Here is a 14,536-nt window from a genome sequence, read left to right as displayed (position 1 = left end):
AACATGCCCTCAAAAAAAACCCTCGGCACCGCCGGGCACTCCAGCTAGTATTAAGATAATGGCCTGGAATTTGCGGTCAGAAGCGAAGCTGCTGGCCCTGAAGTACGCTTTGCACAAGGATCTCATGATCCTTGTGTCGAGAACTTCGAGTTTTCCAAATTCAAATCAACGAAGTATAGTGGGATCCCCTTGTGTGAACTGCTGTGACATCAACAAGCTGTCTGAGCAGCCAATCAAAATACAGAATTCTCAAACAGTGACCAAGGAAGTGAATAAGCTCTTAAAATTCTAACCTTTTTAATGTTAGAAAGGCGCAAAGTAAAGGTTGGGGCTCTCACATGGGGTAAAGGCAAACCTGAAACAAAGATGGTCAAAATTAAAACAAATTTTTTTAAAGTTTCTTAAAATTTTTAATTTTTATTAAAATGGACAAATTTCACACTGTTTAAAATTAATATTAGCTCAACAGGCCCTAAACATTTTGTTTAGCAGTAATAACGCTGTCAAAACCCCAGTTATACCTAATCCTTTTGGGTCTAACTTTTAGTGGGGCATTTAACAGCGTACTTACTGCGTTGTTCAATGTTTTCGTCAGTTTCCCTGATTTTGGATGATGACACAGATTGCCGACTCTGTGGGGCTGTCTGTATCAGAGCTGCAAATGACTGACCGCAACTTCAGGGTTGCCGCATGAGCCTGTGTGTGCGCCAAATCCCAAAGTTGTGGTCAGTTTCAAAGGCAGAATCACGGCGAACGTTGACAGTTTGCCGTCATCCCAACCGCAAATTCCGGTCCAATATTCTTATATTAAATTCAGCTCACAAGGAATTAAATCCAAACTCACTCTGCTTCTTGGAATGTGGATTAGATTCAGATGAGGTAGCTGAAGAAATGCTGCTTCTTGCACACCAATTCAGCTTGGGGGTTGTTTAGACATTCCAATGACATTCACAACTATTATGTTGGAAATTGTTTCATTCATGTGAGCACAGTCTAAGGTCTTAGCTGAACAGGCCGTGTAGGAACCATGCTGAACCTTTATAAAGCGCTGGTTAGGTCACAACTGGAGTATTGCGTCCAGTTCTGGTCACCACACTTTAGGAAGGATGTGATGGCCCTTGAAAGGGTACAGAGGAGATTTACCAGAGTGGTTCCGGGGATGGGGATCTTAGCTACAGGGACAGTTCGGAGAAGTTGGATTTGTTTTCATTAGAGCAAAGGAGGTTGAGGGGTGGTTTGATAGAGGTGTACAAGATTATGACGGGTTTGGATAGGCTAGACGGGGAAAGGCTGTTCCCACTAGTTGATGGTACAAGGACTAGGGGACACAGTTATAAGGTTTTAGGCAAGAGATACAAGGGGGATGTGAAGAAAAACTTTTTTACGCAGCGAGTGGTGAGGACCTGGAACTCGCTGCCGATGGAAGTGGTGGAAGCAGAGACACTCAATGTTTTCAAGGGGAGACTGGATAGGCACTTGAGGGAAATAAACTTGTAGGACTACTGGGATAGAGCGGGGGAATGGGACTGATTGGATTGCTCTACAGAGAGCCGGCATGGACTCGATGGGCCGAATGGCTTCCTTCTGTGCAGTTATGGCTCTGACTTATAACTCTATGTAGAAGGTTTCTGATTCGAGGTAGCAGCCTTCATTGGCACCTCGACTGGGCAATCCCTGAGCACAAGAAGCTAGGGGTAGATCAGAGGTCTTTGGCTTCCTATCCAGTTGGGACATAGGGGCCGGGATTATCCTTCTAGTGGAGCAGGACTTCCACTCGGCTCTCCGGCACTAATGGAAACCTCACCCTGTTTTCTGGTTTGGGGTTCAACCCATATACGCAGCGGGCTCCTGGCAGGATTCTCGCCACCAAGAGGGAGCCCGCCATTGTCCAGCCACAAAATTCCAGTGATGCTGCAGCAGAAGAGGTGGCTGGGCAGTTACTGCAGCAGAAGTGCCCCAAAGATGGGAAGATTGGCACAAGAAGGTAACAAGGGCCGGAATAGAGTTGCCAACATGGTTGGACGTATTTCTGGTGGTTTCACCACGCCCAGTCAAATAGACTTTTTCCCATCTCCAATATTTTTAGAACTAATAAATTAAAGTGTTCCAGGAAAATTAAAAAATACATATTTTTTAATGCCCCTATGATTTGTTTCTCCTGGAATTGCTCTCAGCAGTGTCAAGAAAATTCATCTTTAATTCCTGGAGACTCCAGGTCACTCCTGGATGGTTGGCAACCCTAGGCTCGCATGAAGAGTGAGGAAGTGCTATAAGGACCTCTCCCTCTATCAGGAGAAGCCAGGGTTGTTGTTGTTCCTTCTGAAGGTCTACCACTAACTTCCCCATGGTGGCCCTGGGAAGTAGCAGTAATTGGCCTTGCTTCAACCCTGTCTGAACAATCCTGTCCAGTCGTGCATTTCTTCATGTACTCTCTATTCCTCCGATACTGGATTACTGCTCATTCCTCGTTCCCTCTGCTCTTTCAGTCACTACACCCCTTCTGTCTGGAATTCTCTCCCACAGTTTCTTCACCCTGCCATTATCTTGGTAATAGTTATACATAAGGCATAATTACTGCACTTACAGTGTTTGAAGTTATTCACAGGCATAATGTGGTTGCACATCATGGCAGAATGTATCAAATATTAAAGGAACAGTTCTGACTAAAATAAACCAACCAGCAATTTTGCATATTGTTTATTACAAAGAACATGTGCAATGTGGTGTCTTTGAAGTAAAGCTTCACTGAAGCTGTTAAAAGATACAGAATTATTGGGATTTATTATCATCAACTATAAGTCGGCTCCACATGTTGATCACATTTAGGGAACAGTGATCATAGTATCATAAGGTTTAGATTAGCTTTGGAAAAGGACAGGGAGCAATCTAGAGTAAAAATACTTAATTGGAGGAAGGGAAATTTCAGTGGGTTGAGAACGGATCTGGCCCAGGTAATTTGGAATCAAAGATTGGCAGGCAAAACTGTAATCGAACAATGGGCTGCCTTTAAAGAGGAGATGGTTCGGGTGCAGTTGAGGTACATTCCTACGAGATGGAAGGGTAGGGCAACTAAAGCCAGAGTTCCCTGGATGACGAAAGAGATAGAGAGTAAGATGAAGCAGAAAAAGAGTGCGTATGACAGATATCAGGTTGAGAATACAAGTGAGAATCAAGCTGAATATAGAAAGTTCAGAGGGGAAGTGAAAAAGAAAATAAGAGGGGCAAAGAGAGAGTATGAGAATAGATTGGCAACTAACATAAAAGGGAATTCAAAAGTTTTCTATAGGCATATAAATAATAAATGGGTAGTAAGAGGAGGGGAGGGGCCAGTTAGGGACCAAAATGGAGAGCTACGTATGGAGGCAGAGGCCATGGCTGAGGTACTAAATGAATATTTTGCATCTGTCTTCACCAAAGAAGAAGATGCTGCCAAAGTCATAGTGAAAGAGGAGGTAGTGGAGATACTGGATGAGATAAAAATTGATAAAGAGGAGGTACTGGAAAGGCTGTCTGAACTTAAAATTGGTAAGTCACCAGGGCCGGATGGGATGCATCCTAGGATGCTGAGGGAGGTTAAGGAAGAAATCGCATAGGTACTTGCCATAGTCTTCCAATCCTCCTTAGATACGGGGGTGGTGCCTAGGACTGGAGAATTGCAAATGTTACACGCTTATTCAAAAAAGGGTGTAAGGATAAACCCAGCAACTACAGGCCAGTCAGTTTAACCTCGGTAGTGGGGAAGCTTTTGGAAACGATAATCAGGGACAAAGTTAACAGTCACTTGGACAAGTGTGAATTAATTAAGGAAAGCCAACACGGATTTGTTAAAGGCAAATCGTGTTTAACTAACTTGATCGAGTTTTTTGATGAGGTAACAGAGAGGGTTGATGAGCACAATACGGTTGATGTGGTGTAAATGGACTTCCAAAAGGCGTTTGATAAAGTGCCACATAATAGGCTGGCCAGCAAAGTTGAAGCCTATAGAATAAAAGGGACAGTGGCAGCATGGATATTAAATTAGCTAAGTGACAAGAAACAGAGAGTAGTGGTGAATGGTTGTTTTTTGGACTGGAGTGGTGTCCCCCAGGGGTCGGTACTTGGACCACTGCTTTTCTTGACATATATTAATGATTTGGACTTGGGAGTACAGGGCACAATTTCTAAATTTGCAGATGACACAAAACTTGGAAGTATAGTGAACATAGAAACATAGAAACATAGAAGATAGGAGCAGGAGTACGCCATTCGGCCCCTCGAGCCTGTTCCGCCATTCAATTAGATCATCGCTGATCATCCAAATTCAGTACCCTGTCTCTGCTTTCTCCCCATATCCCTTGATCCCTTTAGCCTTAAGAAATATATCTAACTCCTTCTTGACTTTATTTAATAAGTTGGCCTCAACTGCCTTCTGTGGTAGAGAATTCCACAGGTTCACCACTCTGGGTGAAGAAATTCCTCCTCATCTCAGTCCTAAATGGCTTACCCCTTATCCTTAGACTGTGACCCCTGGTTCTAGACTCCCCTGCCATCGGGAACATCCTTCCTGCATCTAGTCTGTCTAGTCCTGTTAGAATTTTATAAGTTTCAATGAGATCCCCTCTTATTCTTCTAAACTCTAGCGAATATAAGTCTAATCGACCCAATCTCTCTTCATATATCATTCCTGCCATCCCAGGTATCAGTCTGGTGAATCTTCACTGCACTTCCTCCATGGCAAGAACATCCTTCCTCAGATAAGGCGACCAAAACTGCACACAATACTCAAGGTGTGATCTCACCAAGGCCCTGTACAACTGCAACAAGGCATCCTTGCTCCTGTACTCGAATCCTCTCGCTTTGAAGGTCAACATACCATTTGACCAATGCTGGGAACTCAACATCCAGGGGTATTCAATATTCAGGAAAGACAGGCAAAAAGGAAAAGGAGGTGGGGTAGCATTGCTGGTTAAAGAGGAGATTAATACAATAGTAAGGAAGGATATTAGCTCTGATGATGTGGAATCTGTATGGGCAGAGCTGAGAAATACCAAGGGGCAGAAAATGTTAGTGGGAGTTGTATACAGACCCCCAAACAGTAATGCCGAGGTTGGGGATGAAATTAAATGGGAAATTAGAGATGTGTGCAGTTATCATAGGTGACTTTAATCTACATATAGATTGGGCTAACCAAATTAGTAACAATACTGTGGAGGAGGAATTCCTGGAGTGTATACAGGATGGTTTCCTGGACCAAAATGTCGAGGAACCAACTTAAGATCAGGTCATCTTAAACTGGGTATTATGTAATGAGAAAGCATTAATTAGCAATCTTGTTGTGTGAGGCCCCTTGGGGCGGAGCGATCATAATATGATAGAATTCTTCATTAAGATGGAGAGTGAAGTATTTGACTCAGAGACTAGGGTCCTGAATTTAAATAAAGGAAACTATGATGGTATGAGGCGCGAGTTGGGTAGGATTGATTGGGGAATGTTACTTAAAGGGTTGACGGTGGATAGGCAATGGCAAATATTTAAAGATCGCATGGATGAACTACAGAATTTGTTCATCCCTGTTTGGCATAAAAATAAAACAAAAAAGGTGACACAAATGTGGCTAACAAGGGAAATTAGGGATAGCATAAGATCCAAGGAGAGGACATATAAATTGGCCAGAAAAAGCAGCAAAGCTGAGGATTGGGAGCAGTTTAGGATTCAGCAAAGGAGGACAAAGGGATTAATTAAGAGGGGGGAAATAGATTATGAGAGTAAGCTTTCAGGGAACATAAAAACTCACTGTAAAAGCTTCTATAGATATGTGAAGAGAAAAAGATTGGTGAAGTCAAGCATAGGTCCCTTGCAGTCAGAATCAGGGGAATTTATATTGGGGAACAAAGAAATGGCAGACCAATTAAATACATACTTTGGCTCTGTTTTCACAAAGGAGGACATAAATAACCTCCCGGGGAACATAGGGTCTAATGAGAGGGAGGAACTAAATGAAATCAGTATTTGTAGGGAAATGGTGTTAAGGAAATTGACGGGATTGAAGGCCGGTAAATCCCCAGGGCCTGATAATCTACATCCTAGGGTACTTAAGGTTGTGGCCCTAGAAATAGTAAATGCATTGCTGGTCATCTTCTAAAATTCTATAGATTCTGGAACAGTTCCCATGGATTGGAGGGTAGTTAATATTACCCCACTATTCAAAAAAGGTGGTAGAGGGAAAACGGGGAATTACAGACCGGTAAGCCTGACATCGATAGTGGGGGAAATGCTAGAGTCCATTATAAAAGATGTAATAGCAGAGCACTTGGAAAACAGTGACAGGATCGGACAAATTCAACATGGATTTACAAAACCACAAAGCACCCGGTCCAGATGGAATCCCTGGGCGTGTCCTTAGAGCATGTGCTGACCAGCTGGCAGCCGTGTTTACGGATATATTGAACCATTCACTGTACCAGTCTGTAGTCCCCACCCGCTTCAAGATGACGTTGGTTATTCCAGTCCCCAAAAAAACAAAAGTAGCCTGTTTAAATGACTACCGCCCCATAGCACTCACTTCTGTCATCATGAAGTGCTTTGAGAGGCTGGTCAAAACCCACATCAGCTCCTTACTACCTGACACACTGGACCCACTCCAATTTGCCTACCACCCAAACAGATCTAGGGATGATGCCATCGCCACTGTACTGCACACTGCCTTATCACACCTGGTTAAGAGGAACACCTATGTGAGAATGTTGTTCATTGATTATAGTTCAGCATTCAATACCATTATCCCCGCCAAGCTTGTCAACAAGCTCAGTGAGCTAGGACTTAACAGCTCCCTATGCAACTGGATCCTGGACTTCCTGACGGGCAGATCCCAGGTGGTAAAAATAGACAGTAACACCTCCTCCACACTGATCCTGAACACGGGAGCTCCCCAGGGTTGTGTGCTCAGCCCCCTTCTGTACTCCCTGTTTACTCACGATTGCGTGGCCACGCACAACTCCAACTCCATCATCAAGTTTGCTGATGACACTACCGTTGTAGGCCTGATCACAGATGGCGATGAGGCAGGCTACAGGGAGGAGGTAAGAGCCCTAGCAGAATGGTGCAAGTACAACAACCTCTCCCTCAACATCAGCAAAACAAAGGAGATGATCGTGGACTACAGGAAGCGGCAGGGGGAGGGACACACCCCAATCTACATCGAAGGGGCTGAGGTGGAGAGGGTCAGCAGCTTCAAATTCCTGGGTGTACTCATTACGGAGGACTTAACGTGGTCCCATCACATCGACGTCGTAACCAAGAAGGCATGCCAATGCCTGTTCTTCCGCAGGAGACTGAAGAAATTTGGAATGGCCCCCCAGATTCTCACTAACTTCTACCGGTGCACCATCGAGAGTATCCTGTCCGGCTGCATCACTACCTGGTATGGCAACTGCACCGCTACAGACCGCAAGGCTCTACAGATGGTGGTGAAAGCTGCACAACATACTATAGGAATTAAACTACCTGCTGTGCAGGATATCTACCTCGAGAGGTGCCGGGGGAAGGCCCTGAGAATCATCAAAGACGCAAGCCACCCCAGCCACAACCTCTTTGCCCTGCTCCCGTCCGGTAAGAGATACCGAAGCATACGGTCTCGTACCAGCAGGTTTCAAAACAGCTTCTACAACCAGGCCATAAGACTCATGAATGAATAATTTATTATTATTTATTACTGTTGTTTTATTTATTATTACTGTATTTCTATTAGTATTTTTATCATTGCTATGCCATATTTATTCCAATGTTGGAGGACTCGTACAAATCAACATTTCATTGTGCAGTACACACGTCTGCTGCATATATGACAAATAAAATAAAATTGAATTGAATTGAAAAGGTAAATCGTGCTTGACTAATCAACTGGAATCTTTTGAGGATGTAACTGGTAGAATAGATAAGGGAGAACCAGTGGAGTGGTGTATTTGGACTTTCAGAAGGCTTTCGATAAGGTCCCGCATAAGAGATTAGCGTGTAAATTTAAAGCACATGGGATTGGGGGCAAGGTACAGACTTGGATAGAGAACTGGCTAGCAGACAGGAAGCAAAGAGTTGGAATAAACGGCTCTTTTTCCGAGTGGCAGGCAGTGACTAGTGGGGTACTGCAGGGATCGGTGCTAGGACCCCAGCTATTCACAATATATATTAATGATCTAGACGAGGGAACTAGATGTAATATCTCCAAGTTTGCAGATGACACAAAGCTGGGTGGGCATGTGTGCTGTGAGGAGGATGCCGAGAAACTCCAGTATGATTTGGACAGGTTGGGTGATTGGGCAGATGCTCGCTGGAGTTTAGAAGAATGAGAGGGGATCTCATTGAAACATATAAAATTCTAACAGGACTAGACAGACTAGATGCAGGAAGGATATTCCCGATGGCGGGGGAGTCCAGAATCAGGGGTCACAGTCTAAAGATAAGGGGTAAGCCATTTAGGACAGAGATGAGGAGGAATTTCTTCACCCAGAGAGTGGTGAACCTGTGGAATTCTCTACCACAGAAGGCAGTTGAGGCCAATTCATTAAATATATTCAAGAAGGAGTCAGATATATTTCTTAAGGCCAAAGGGATCAAGGGATATGGGGAGAAGGCAGGGACAGAGTACTAAGTTTGGATGATCAGCCATGATCTCATTGAATGGTGGAGCAGGCTCGAGGGGCCGAATGGCCTACTCATGCTCCTATCTTCTGTTTCTATGTTTCTATGTTTAACCGCCTGCTGCACCTGCATGCTTACTTTCAGCAACTGGTGCACAAGGACACCCAGGCCTCGTTGCACTTCCCCTTTTCCCAATCTGTTGCCGTTCAGATAATAATCTGTCTTCCTGTTTTTACCACCAAAGCGGATAGCCTCGCATTTATCCACATTATACTGCATCTGCCATGTATGCATCTGCTCAATCACCCAACCTGTCCAAATCACACTGGAGTTTCTCTGCATCCTCCTCACAGCACACACGCCCACCCAGCTTTGTATCGTCTGCAAACTTGGAGATATTACATCGTAAAAAGACCCGTTTATTCCAACTCTTTGCTTCCTGTCTGCCAACCAGTTCTCTATCCAAGTCAATACCTTACCCCCAATCCCATGTGCTTTAACTTTGCACGCCAATCTCTTATGTGGGACCTTATCGAAAGCCTTCTGAAAGTCCAAATACACCACATCCACTGATTCTCCCTTATCTATTCTACCAGTTACATCCTCAACAAATTCCAGTAGATTAGTCAAGCACGATTTACCTTTTGTAAATCCATGTTGACTTTGTCTGATCCTGTCACTGTTTTCCAAGTGCTCTGCTATTACATCTTTTATGATGGACTCTAGCATTTTCCCCACTACCAATGTCAGGCTATAATTCCCCGTTTTCTCTCTACCACCTTTTTGAAATAGTGGAGTTACATTAGCTACCCTCCAATCCATGGGAACTGTTCCAGAGTCTATAGTCTAACAGCGAGGTGGATAGTGATAGACTTCAAGAAGACATAGACAGGCTGGTGAAATGGGCAGACAAGTGGCAGATGAAATTTAACGCAGAAAAGTGCGAACGGATACATTTTGGTAGGAAGAACGAGGAGAGGCAATATAAACTAACGGGTACAATCCTAAAGGGGGTGCATGAACAGAGAGACCTGGGGGTATATGTGCACAAATTGTTGAAGGTGGCAGGGCAGGTTGAGAAAGCGGTTAAAATTGGGCTTCATAAATAGAGGCATAGCAAGGAAGATATGATGAACCTTTATAAATCACTGGTTTGGCCTCAACTGGAGTATTGTGTCCAATTCTGGGCACTGTTTTAGGAAGGATGTGAAGGCCTTAGAGAGGGTGCAGAAAAGATTTACAACAATGATTCGAGGGATGAGGGACTTCAGTTACGTGGATAGACTAGAGAAGCTGGGGTTGTTCTCCTTAGAGCAGAGAAGGTTGAGAGGAGATTTGATAGAGGTATTTAAAATCATGAGGGGTCTAGATGGAGTAGATAGAGGGAAACTGTTCCCATTGGCAGAAGGGTCGAGAACCAGAGGACACAGATTCAAGGTGATTGGCAAAAGAACAAAGGCGACATGAGGGAAAACTTTTTTACGCAGCGAGTGGTTAGGATCTGGAATGCACTGCCTGAAAGGGTGGTGGAGGCAGACTCAATCGTGGCATTCAAAAGGGAATTGGATAAGCACCTGAAGGAAATAAATTTGCAGGGCTATGGGGAAAGGGCGAGGGAGTGGGACTAGCTGAAGTGCTCTTGCAAGAGAGCTGGCATGGGCTCAACAGGCCGAATGGCCTCCTTCTGTGCTGTAAACATTCTATGATTCTATGATTCATTCTTTGCTTGACGAAGAGCACAGCAGTTAACTTCTACTGAAGTGCTAGCACTGGCACAGGCATGATAGGACAAACAGCTCACTGTGTGCTGTAATTTCTATGATTCTGATATCAGTCCTAAATTTCCCTTTCACGTTTTTAAACTTGTGCCCCCTTGTCTTATTGTCACAATTGAATTAGTGCTTGGTTTTATCTTTTCTATCTCATTTACTATTTTAAATATCTTCATGAGTTGTACGCTGGGAATATCCTCTTCATGACAGAGTTTCGCTAAGACTGAGCCCCCCGAGGAATATGCTGGTGGTGCAGCAGTGGGACCATTACTGCAGCACTCAAGGAAGCGCAGCCAGAAACGGCCCAACGAGTGATATAGCTGCAACCTTGTAAGCATCAGTAGAGAATGAAGCCTACACAGGTAAGTCACTGGCAGCCAAATGGGAGGGAGAGAAGGCCACTACAAGGCCCTCTCATTCTGCTGGAGGAACCCAGGATTATTCCTGCCAATTCCCATGATCTACTGCCATCTTCCATGTGGTGTCCCCAGGTAGCGGCAGTAAGTAGGGTGGAAGGGAGAGAAATCTTCCTGGTCCAATGCCATTGTATGCACAGGTGCGTGTGGCAGTCCCAGCAAGTGTGGGAAGAAGGCAAAGTCTCACCAGCCAATTTTCCATCATTCTCTGCCTCAATCCCGTTATATGTGGCAACAAGGAAGACAATCCTGGCTCTCTTCTTAATGATCTCTTTCTAAGACTGAACAGCTCATGGTTTTCTTGTCTTTCTTCATAACTCTGTCTTCTGTCACTAGGATTCTGCATTGCTTCCACTGTCCGAATGTCACACTTGTGTCTCGGTAACTGACATGTTACTAAAGTTGTGGTCTGATGAGTACTGTACAGTTTTAAAATGATGTCCTCTTATTGTTATCCAACTATTTTGGTTATATAGTTCAACTCTCTTGGGGTGAAATTGGTCTAAACGGCTGATAGCAAATCGGCAGCCATTTGACAAAGCGTCCGATTTTCTATCCATTGAAGTTAATGGAAAACAAAATCAGGTGCAGTGTAAAATGGGCTTATGAGCTTGTTTCACACTACTGGTGAGGACCACTTTCACCCCCTCTATTTCTTTGTTGATTGCTGCTTTGCAGTGATTTGACGTGTTAAGTGCTGAGTCTATTAAACCCCATAAATCTCTCTCAATTTCAAACCAGACTATGAAGTCACCTGCCAGAACTTGCACATAAATAACAACCTGACTTGACTTATTGATAAAATTGATTAAGCATTTTAACAAATTACTTTTTAAAAAAGAGATGTGTCAGTAATGGTTGTTTTTTAAACCACACATTTTATAACTTGGATCCCTTGGCCTACTGAGTCGGCATGGAAATAACTCAAGGGATCCCCAAGATCCACAGACTACTGTTCATCTGTCATCAAATGTCTAATTTTTTCTGCATTTGTTGACTTACTGGCACATTATTTATGTTGCTGGCTACAAATAAGACACTGTTGGAGCAAAAGATCTGGCTGACAATCCCGTGACTGGCAGAATGAATGTGAAGAAAGGAGAAAGAGTTTGTGGGCTATTGGCAGAGTGCAGAGCACTGGAACCTGATGTTTAATTTCTGGAAAAACACAGGCGCTGTTGCACAAGATGGGTTCAAGGAGACTGTTTGCCATTCCAGAGTAGCCCTCTCCCTGGAGTATTTCTTCCCATTTTACTATTCCCATGCTTTCTCTCATTTCCTTAAAATCAGCTTGTTTTAAATTAAGCTTTTTATTAGCTTCCTTTTGTTTTCTATCCCCATTTCTACCCCGAATATCAGAACATTATGGTCACTAGATGTCATATGTTCCGTTTTACTTTGCTTATTGTTCCATCCTCATTTGTTAGAACCACATCTAATACTGCAAAACCCCTTGTGGCTTCCTTAACATACTGTTTTAGAAACAAGTCCCTCAGAATTTCAAGAAATGCGCACTCACATGCAGACTGTCCCCATTGTGCACTTCAGTTAGTTTGAGGAAGACTGAAATCCCCTAGGATGGCTACTGAAGGCTTGCCACTCGTCTTTCTTATTGTCTCCCACAAAACTACATCAGCCTCTCTTGGATTATTTAGTGGCCTGTAGCATCTTCCAATTATGAACTTTTGCCATTTACTGTCTTTTAATTTTATCCATAGAGACTCAATTCCATTTGAACTAGTCTCACTCTAACAAATAATGCCACCCCATCTCCTACCTTACCTTCCTGGTCCTTCCTAAAACACACAAAACACGGCATGTTAATGCGCTGGTTCATGGCAGATATTGCATTCGGCGATATGCAAATGAGTTTGAGCAGAAACTCAAGAAAAAAAACACTTCTCAAAACGGGCACAATTTTGAGCGCAATTTGCACCCTTATCTTCGATTTCTCCCAAACTTTACCCTGTGGCTAAGCGTTAATTGAAAAGTCTCCACTCTGTAAAAGACCCAGGATCTGACCGTTACCCAGTTGAGTCCAGAAGGTTCTGCTCCCTGAACTGACACCATTCCAGCTCTAAGACTGCATCACGTTGAAGGTTTCATACAGGGGTTAACACCTGATACCGACTAAACACTGTCTACCCGTGCAGCAGCACCAAACCCCTATTGAATACTCTCCCTGGATGCACAGAAGGGACTTGACCAAGTAGTACTGAGACAAATGGCTGTCTGTGACACACTCCAGAAATGGATCCCTCTCAGGGTGACGCCACAAGCCCTCAACCCGGCCAGCCACCTAAGAGAACTGAAGAAATAGCCGGTAGTGGACGGGAGCAACCGCCAGTATGGAGGGTGGCAGTGTTGGAAGGTATAGCGCATAATACTGTAATGTTAAAATGCTCCACTTTACTCCACTCTAAAGATCAGATCTTCATTTGAGTTCATTTTTTAAAGGTAATCATTTAAACCTATTATTAGAGCAATGTTCACAATTTCATTCCTTTTAATTGATCTGGTTGCCATATATAACCACGTCTTAAACACATTGCTTCGTTTCTTCTTTATAAATGCAAGTCTTTCTTTCTGGAAGCATTTGCTATGTCGCTGCCTGTTAGTGACCAGAGTAATGCTTTCTCCAATATTTTTCCTTCTTCCTAATCATTTCCTATTTACATTCGATCACTGGAGCCCAGTCAGAAAGTGTTCGATGAGTGCACCACGTATTATATACTTGAACTAATGGGAACATGTATTCATTTAACGGAAAGGATTCTCACCGTCTACAACAGCGACCAGCAGTGCGAGGGTAAAGAGTTTCATCTGCAGATCGTCCCACGAATCCAAAAAACGAGTTTTCAACAGGTCTCAGTCAATGGACATGGGATCGGTGCTGACAAGAGCCTGAGTCATGTAGAAAAGCTGCTGCCAGGCGAAATCGAGTGAAAGGGGAGATCTGAACACAGAGTCACTGGCTGCTTGTACTTTCTTGGTACATGTTTCAACGTGTTATAAACTTTCAACACTGTATTTGAGTAAATAGCTCCGCACTGTTTCACTTCAGATTCTGAAATGCAGCCACAACCAATTGAGCAGCTGTATTTAACCAAAGGGTGTTTGTACATAGCGTGCAAGGGAAATCTGCAACCCAGCTCCACCCCCCCCCCCCAAATAAAGGGTATTTCTGGACTTTTTTATTCCCTTCTGGGATGTGGGCGTCGCTGGCAATGCCAGCATTTATTGCCCATCCCTAATTGCCCTTGAGAAGTTGGTGGTGAGCTGCCTTCTTGAACCGCTGAAGTCCCTGTGGTGAAGTTATTCCCGCGGTGCTGTAAGGGAGGGAGTTCCTGGATTTTAGCCCAGCCACAATGAAGGAACTGCGATATATTTCCAAGTCAGGATGATGTGTGACTTGGAGGGGAACTTGGAGGTGGTGGTGTTCCCATGTACCTGCAGCCCTTGTCCTTCTAGGCTATTCTAGGTCTATTAAAGACCACTACTCGGTCACCCCTCAGCCATCTCTTTTCAAGAGAAAAGAGACCCAGCCTGTTCATCCTTTCCGGATATGTATACCCTCGCATTTCTGGTATCATCCTTGTAAATTTTCTCTGCACCCTCTCCAGTGCCTCTATATCCTTTTTACAATATGGCAACCAGAATTGCAGGCAGTACTCAAAGTGTGGTCTAACCAAGGTTGAATACAAGTTTAGCATAACTTCACTACTGTAAGATGTG

General features: G+C 43.9%; 1 protein-coding gene across 3 annotated transcripts in view; it reads right to left on the bottom strand.

Moving 5' to 3' along the window:
• Positions 1 to 13,896, bottom strand: part of LOC147107521 (OX-2 membrane glycoprotein-like) — a 63,458-nt gene extending 49,562 nt beyond the window's left edge. Inside the window, exon 1 of one of the 3 annotated variants that reach the window (XR_015080825.1) lies at positions 13,582 to 13,896. Coding sequence is in view for 2 of the 3 variants with exons in the window: in XM_086006594.1 (XP_085862720.1) it covers positions 13,582 to 13,624 (43 nt within the window). In the remaining variant the exon portion in view is untranslated. The remainder of the gene's footprint in view (positions 1 to 13,581) is intronic. The other 2 variants (XM_086006594.1, XM_086006593.1) reach the window with 2 other exon arrangements.
• Positions 13,897 to 14,536: the final 640 nt, after the last annotated feature.

The sequence above is a fragment of the Somniosus microcephalus genome, chromosome 14, assembly GCF_052327205.1.
Source record: "Somniosus microcephalus isolate GS21.2 chromosome 14, FLI_Smic_1.0, whole genome shotgun sequence".
NCBI lineage: Eukaryota > Metazoa > Chordata > Chondrichthyes > Squaliformes > Somniosidae > Somniosus > Somniosus microcephalus.
This window is presented reverse-complemented; position numbering and strand designations above follow the sequence as displayed.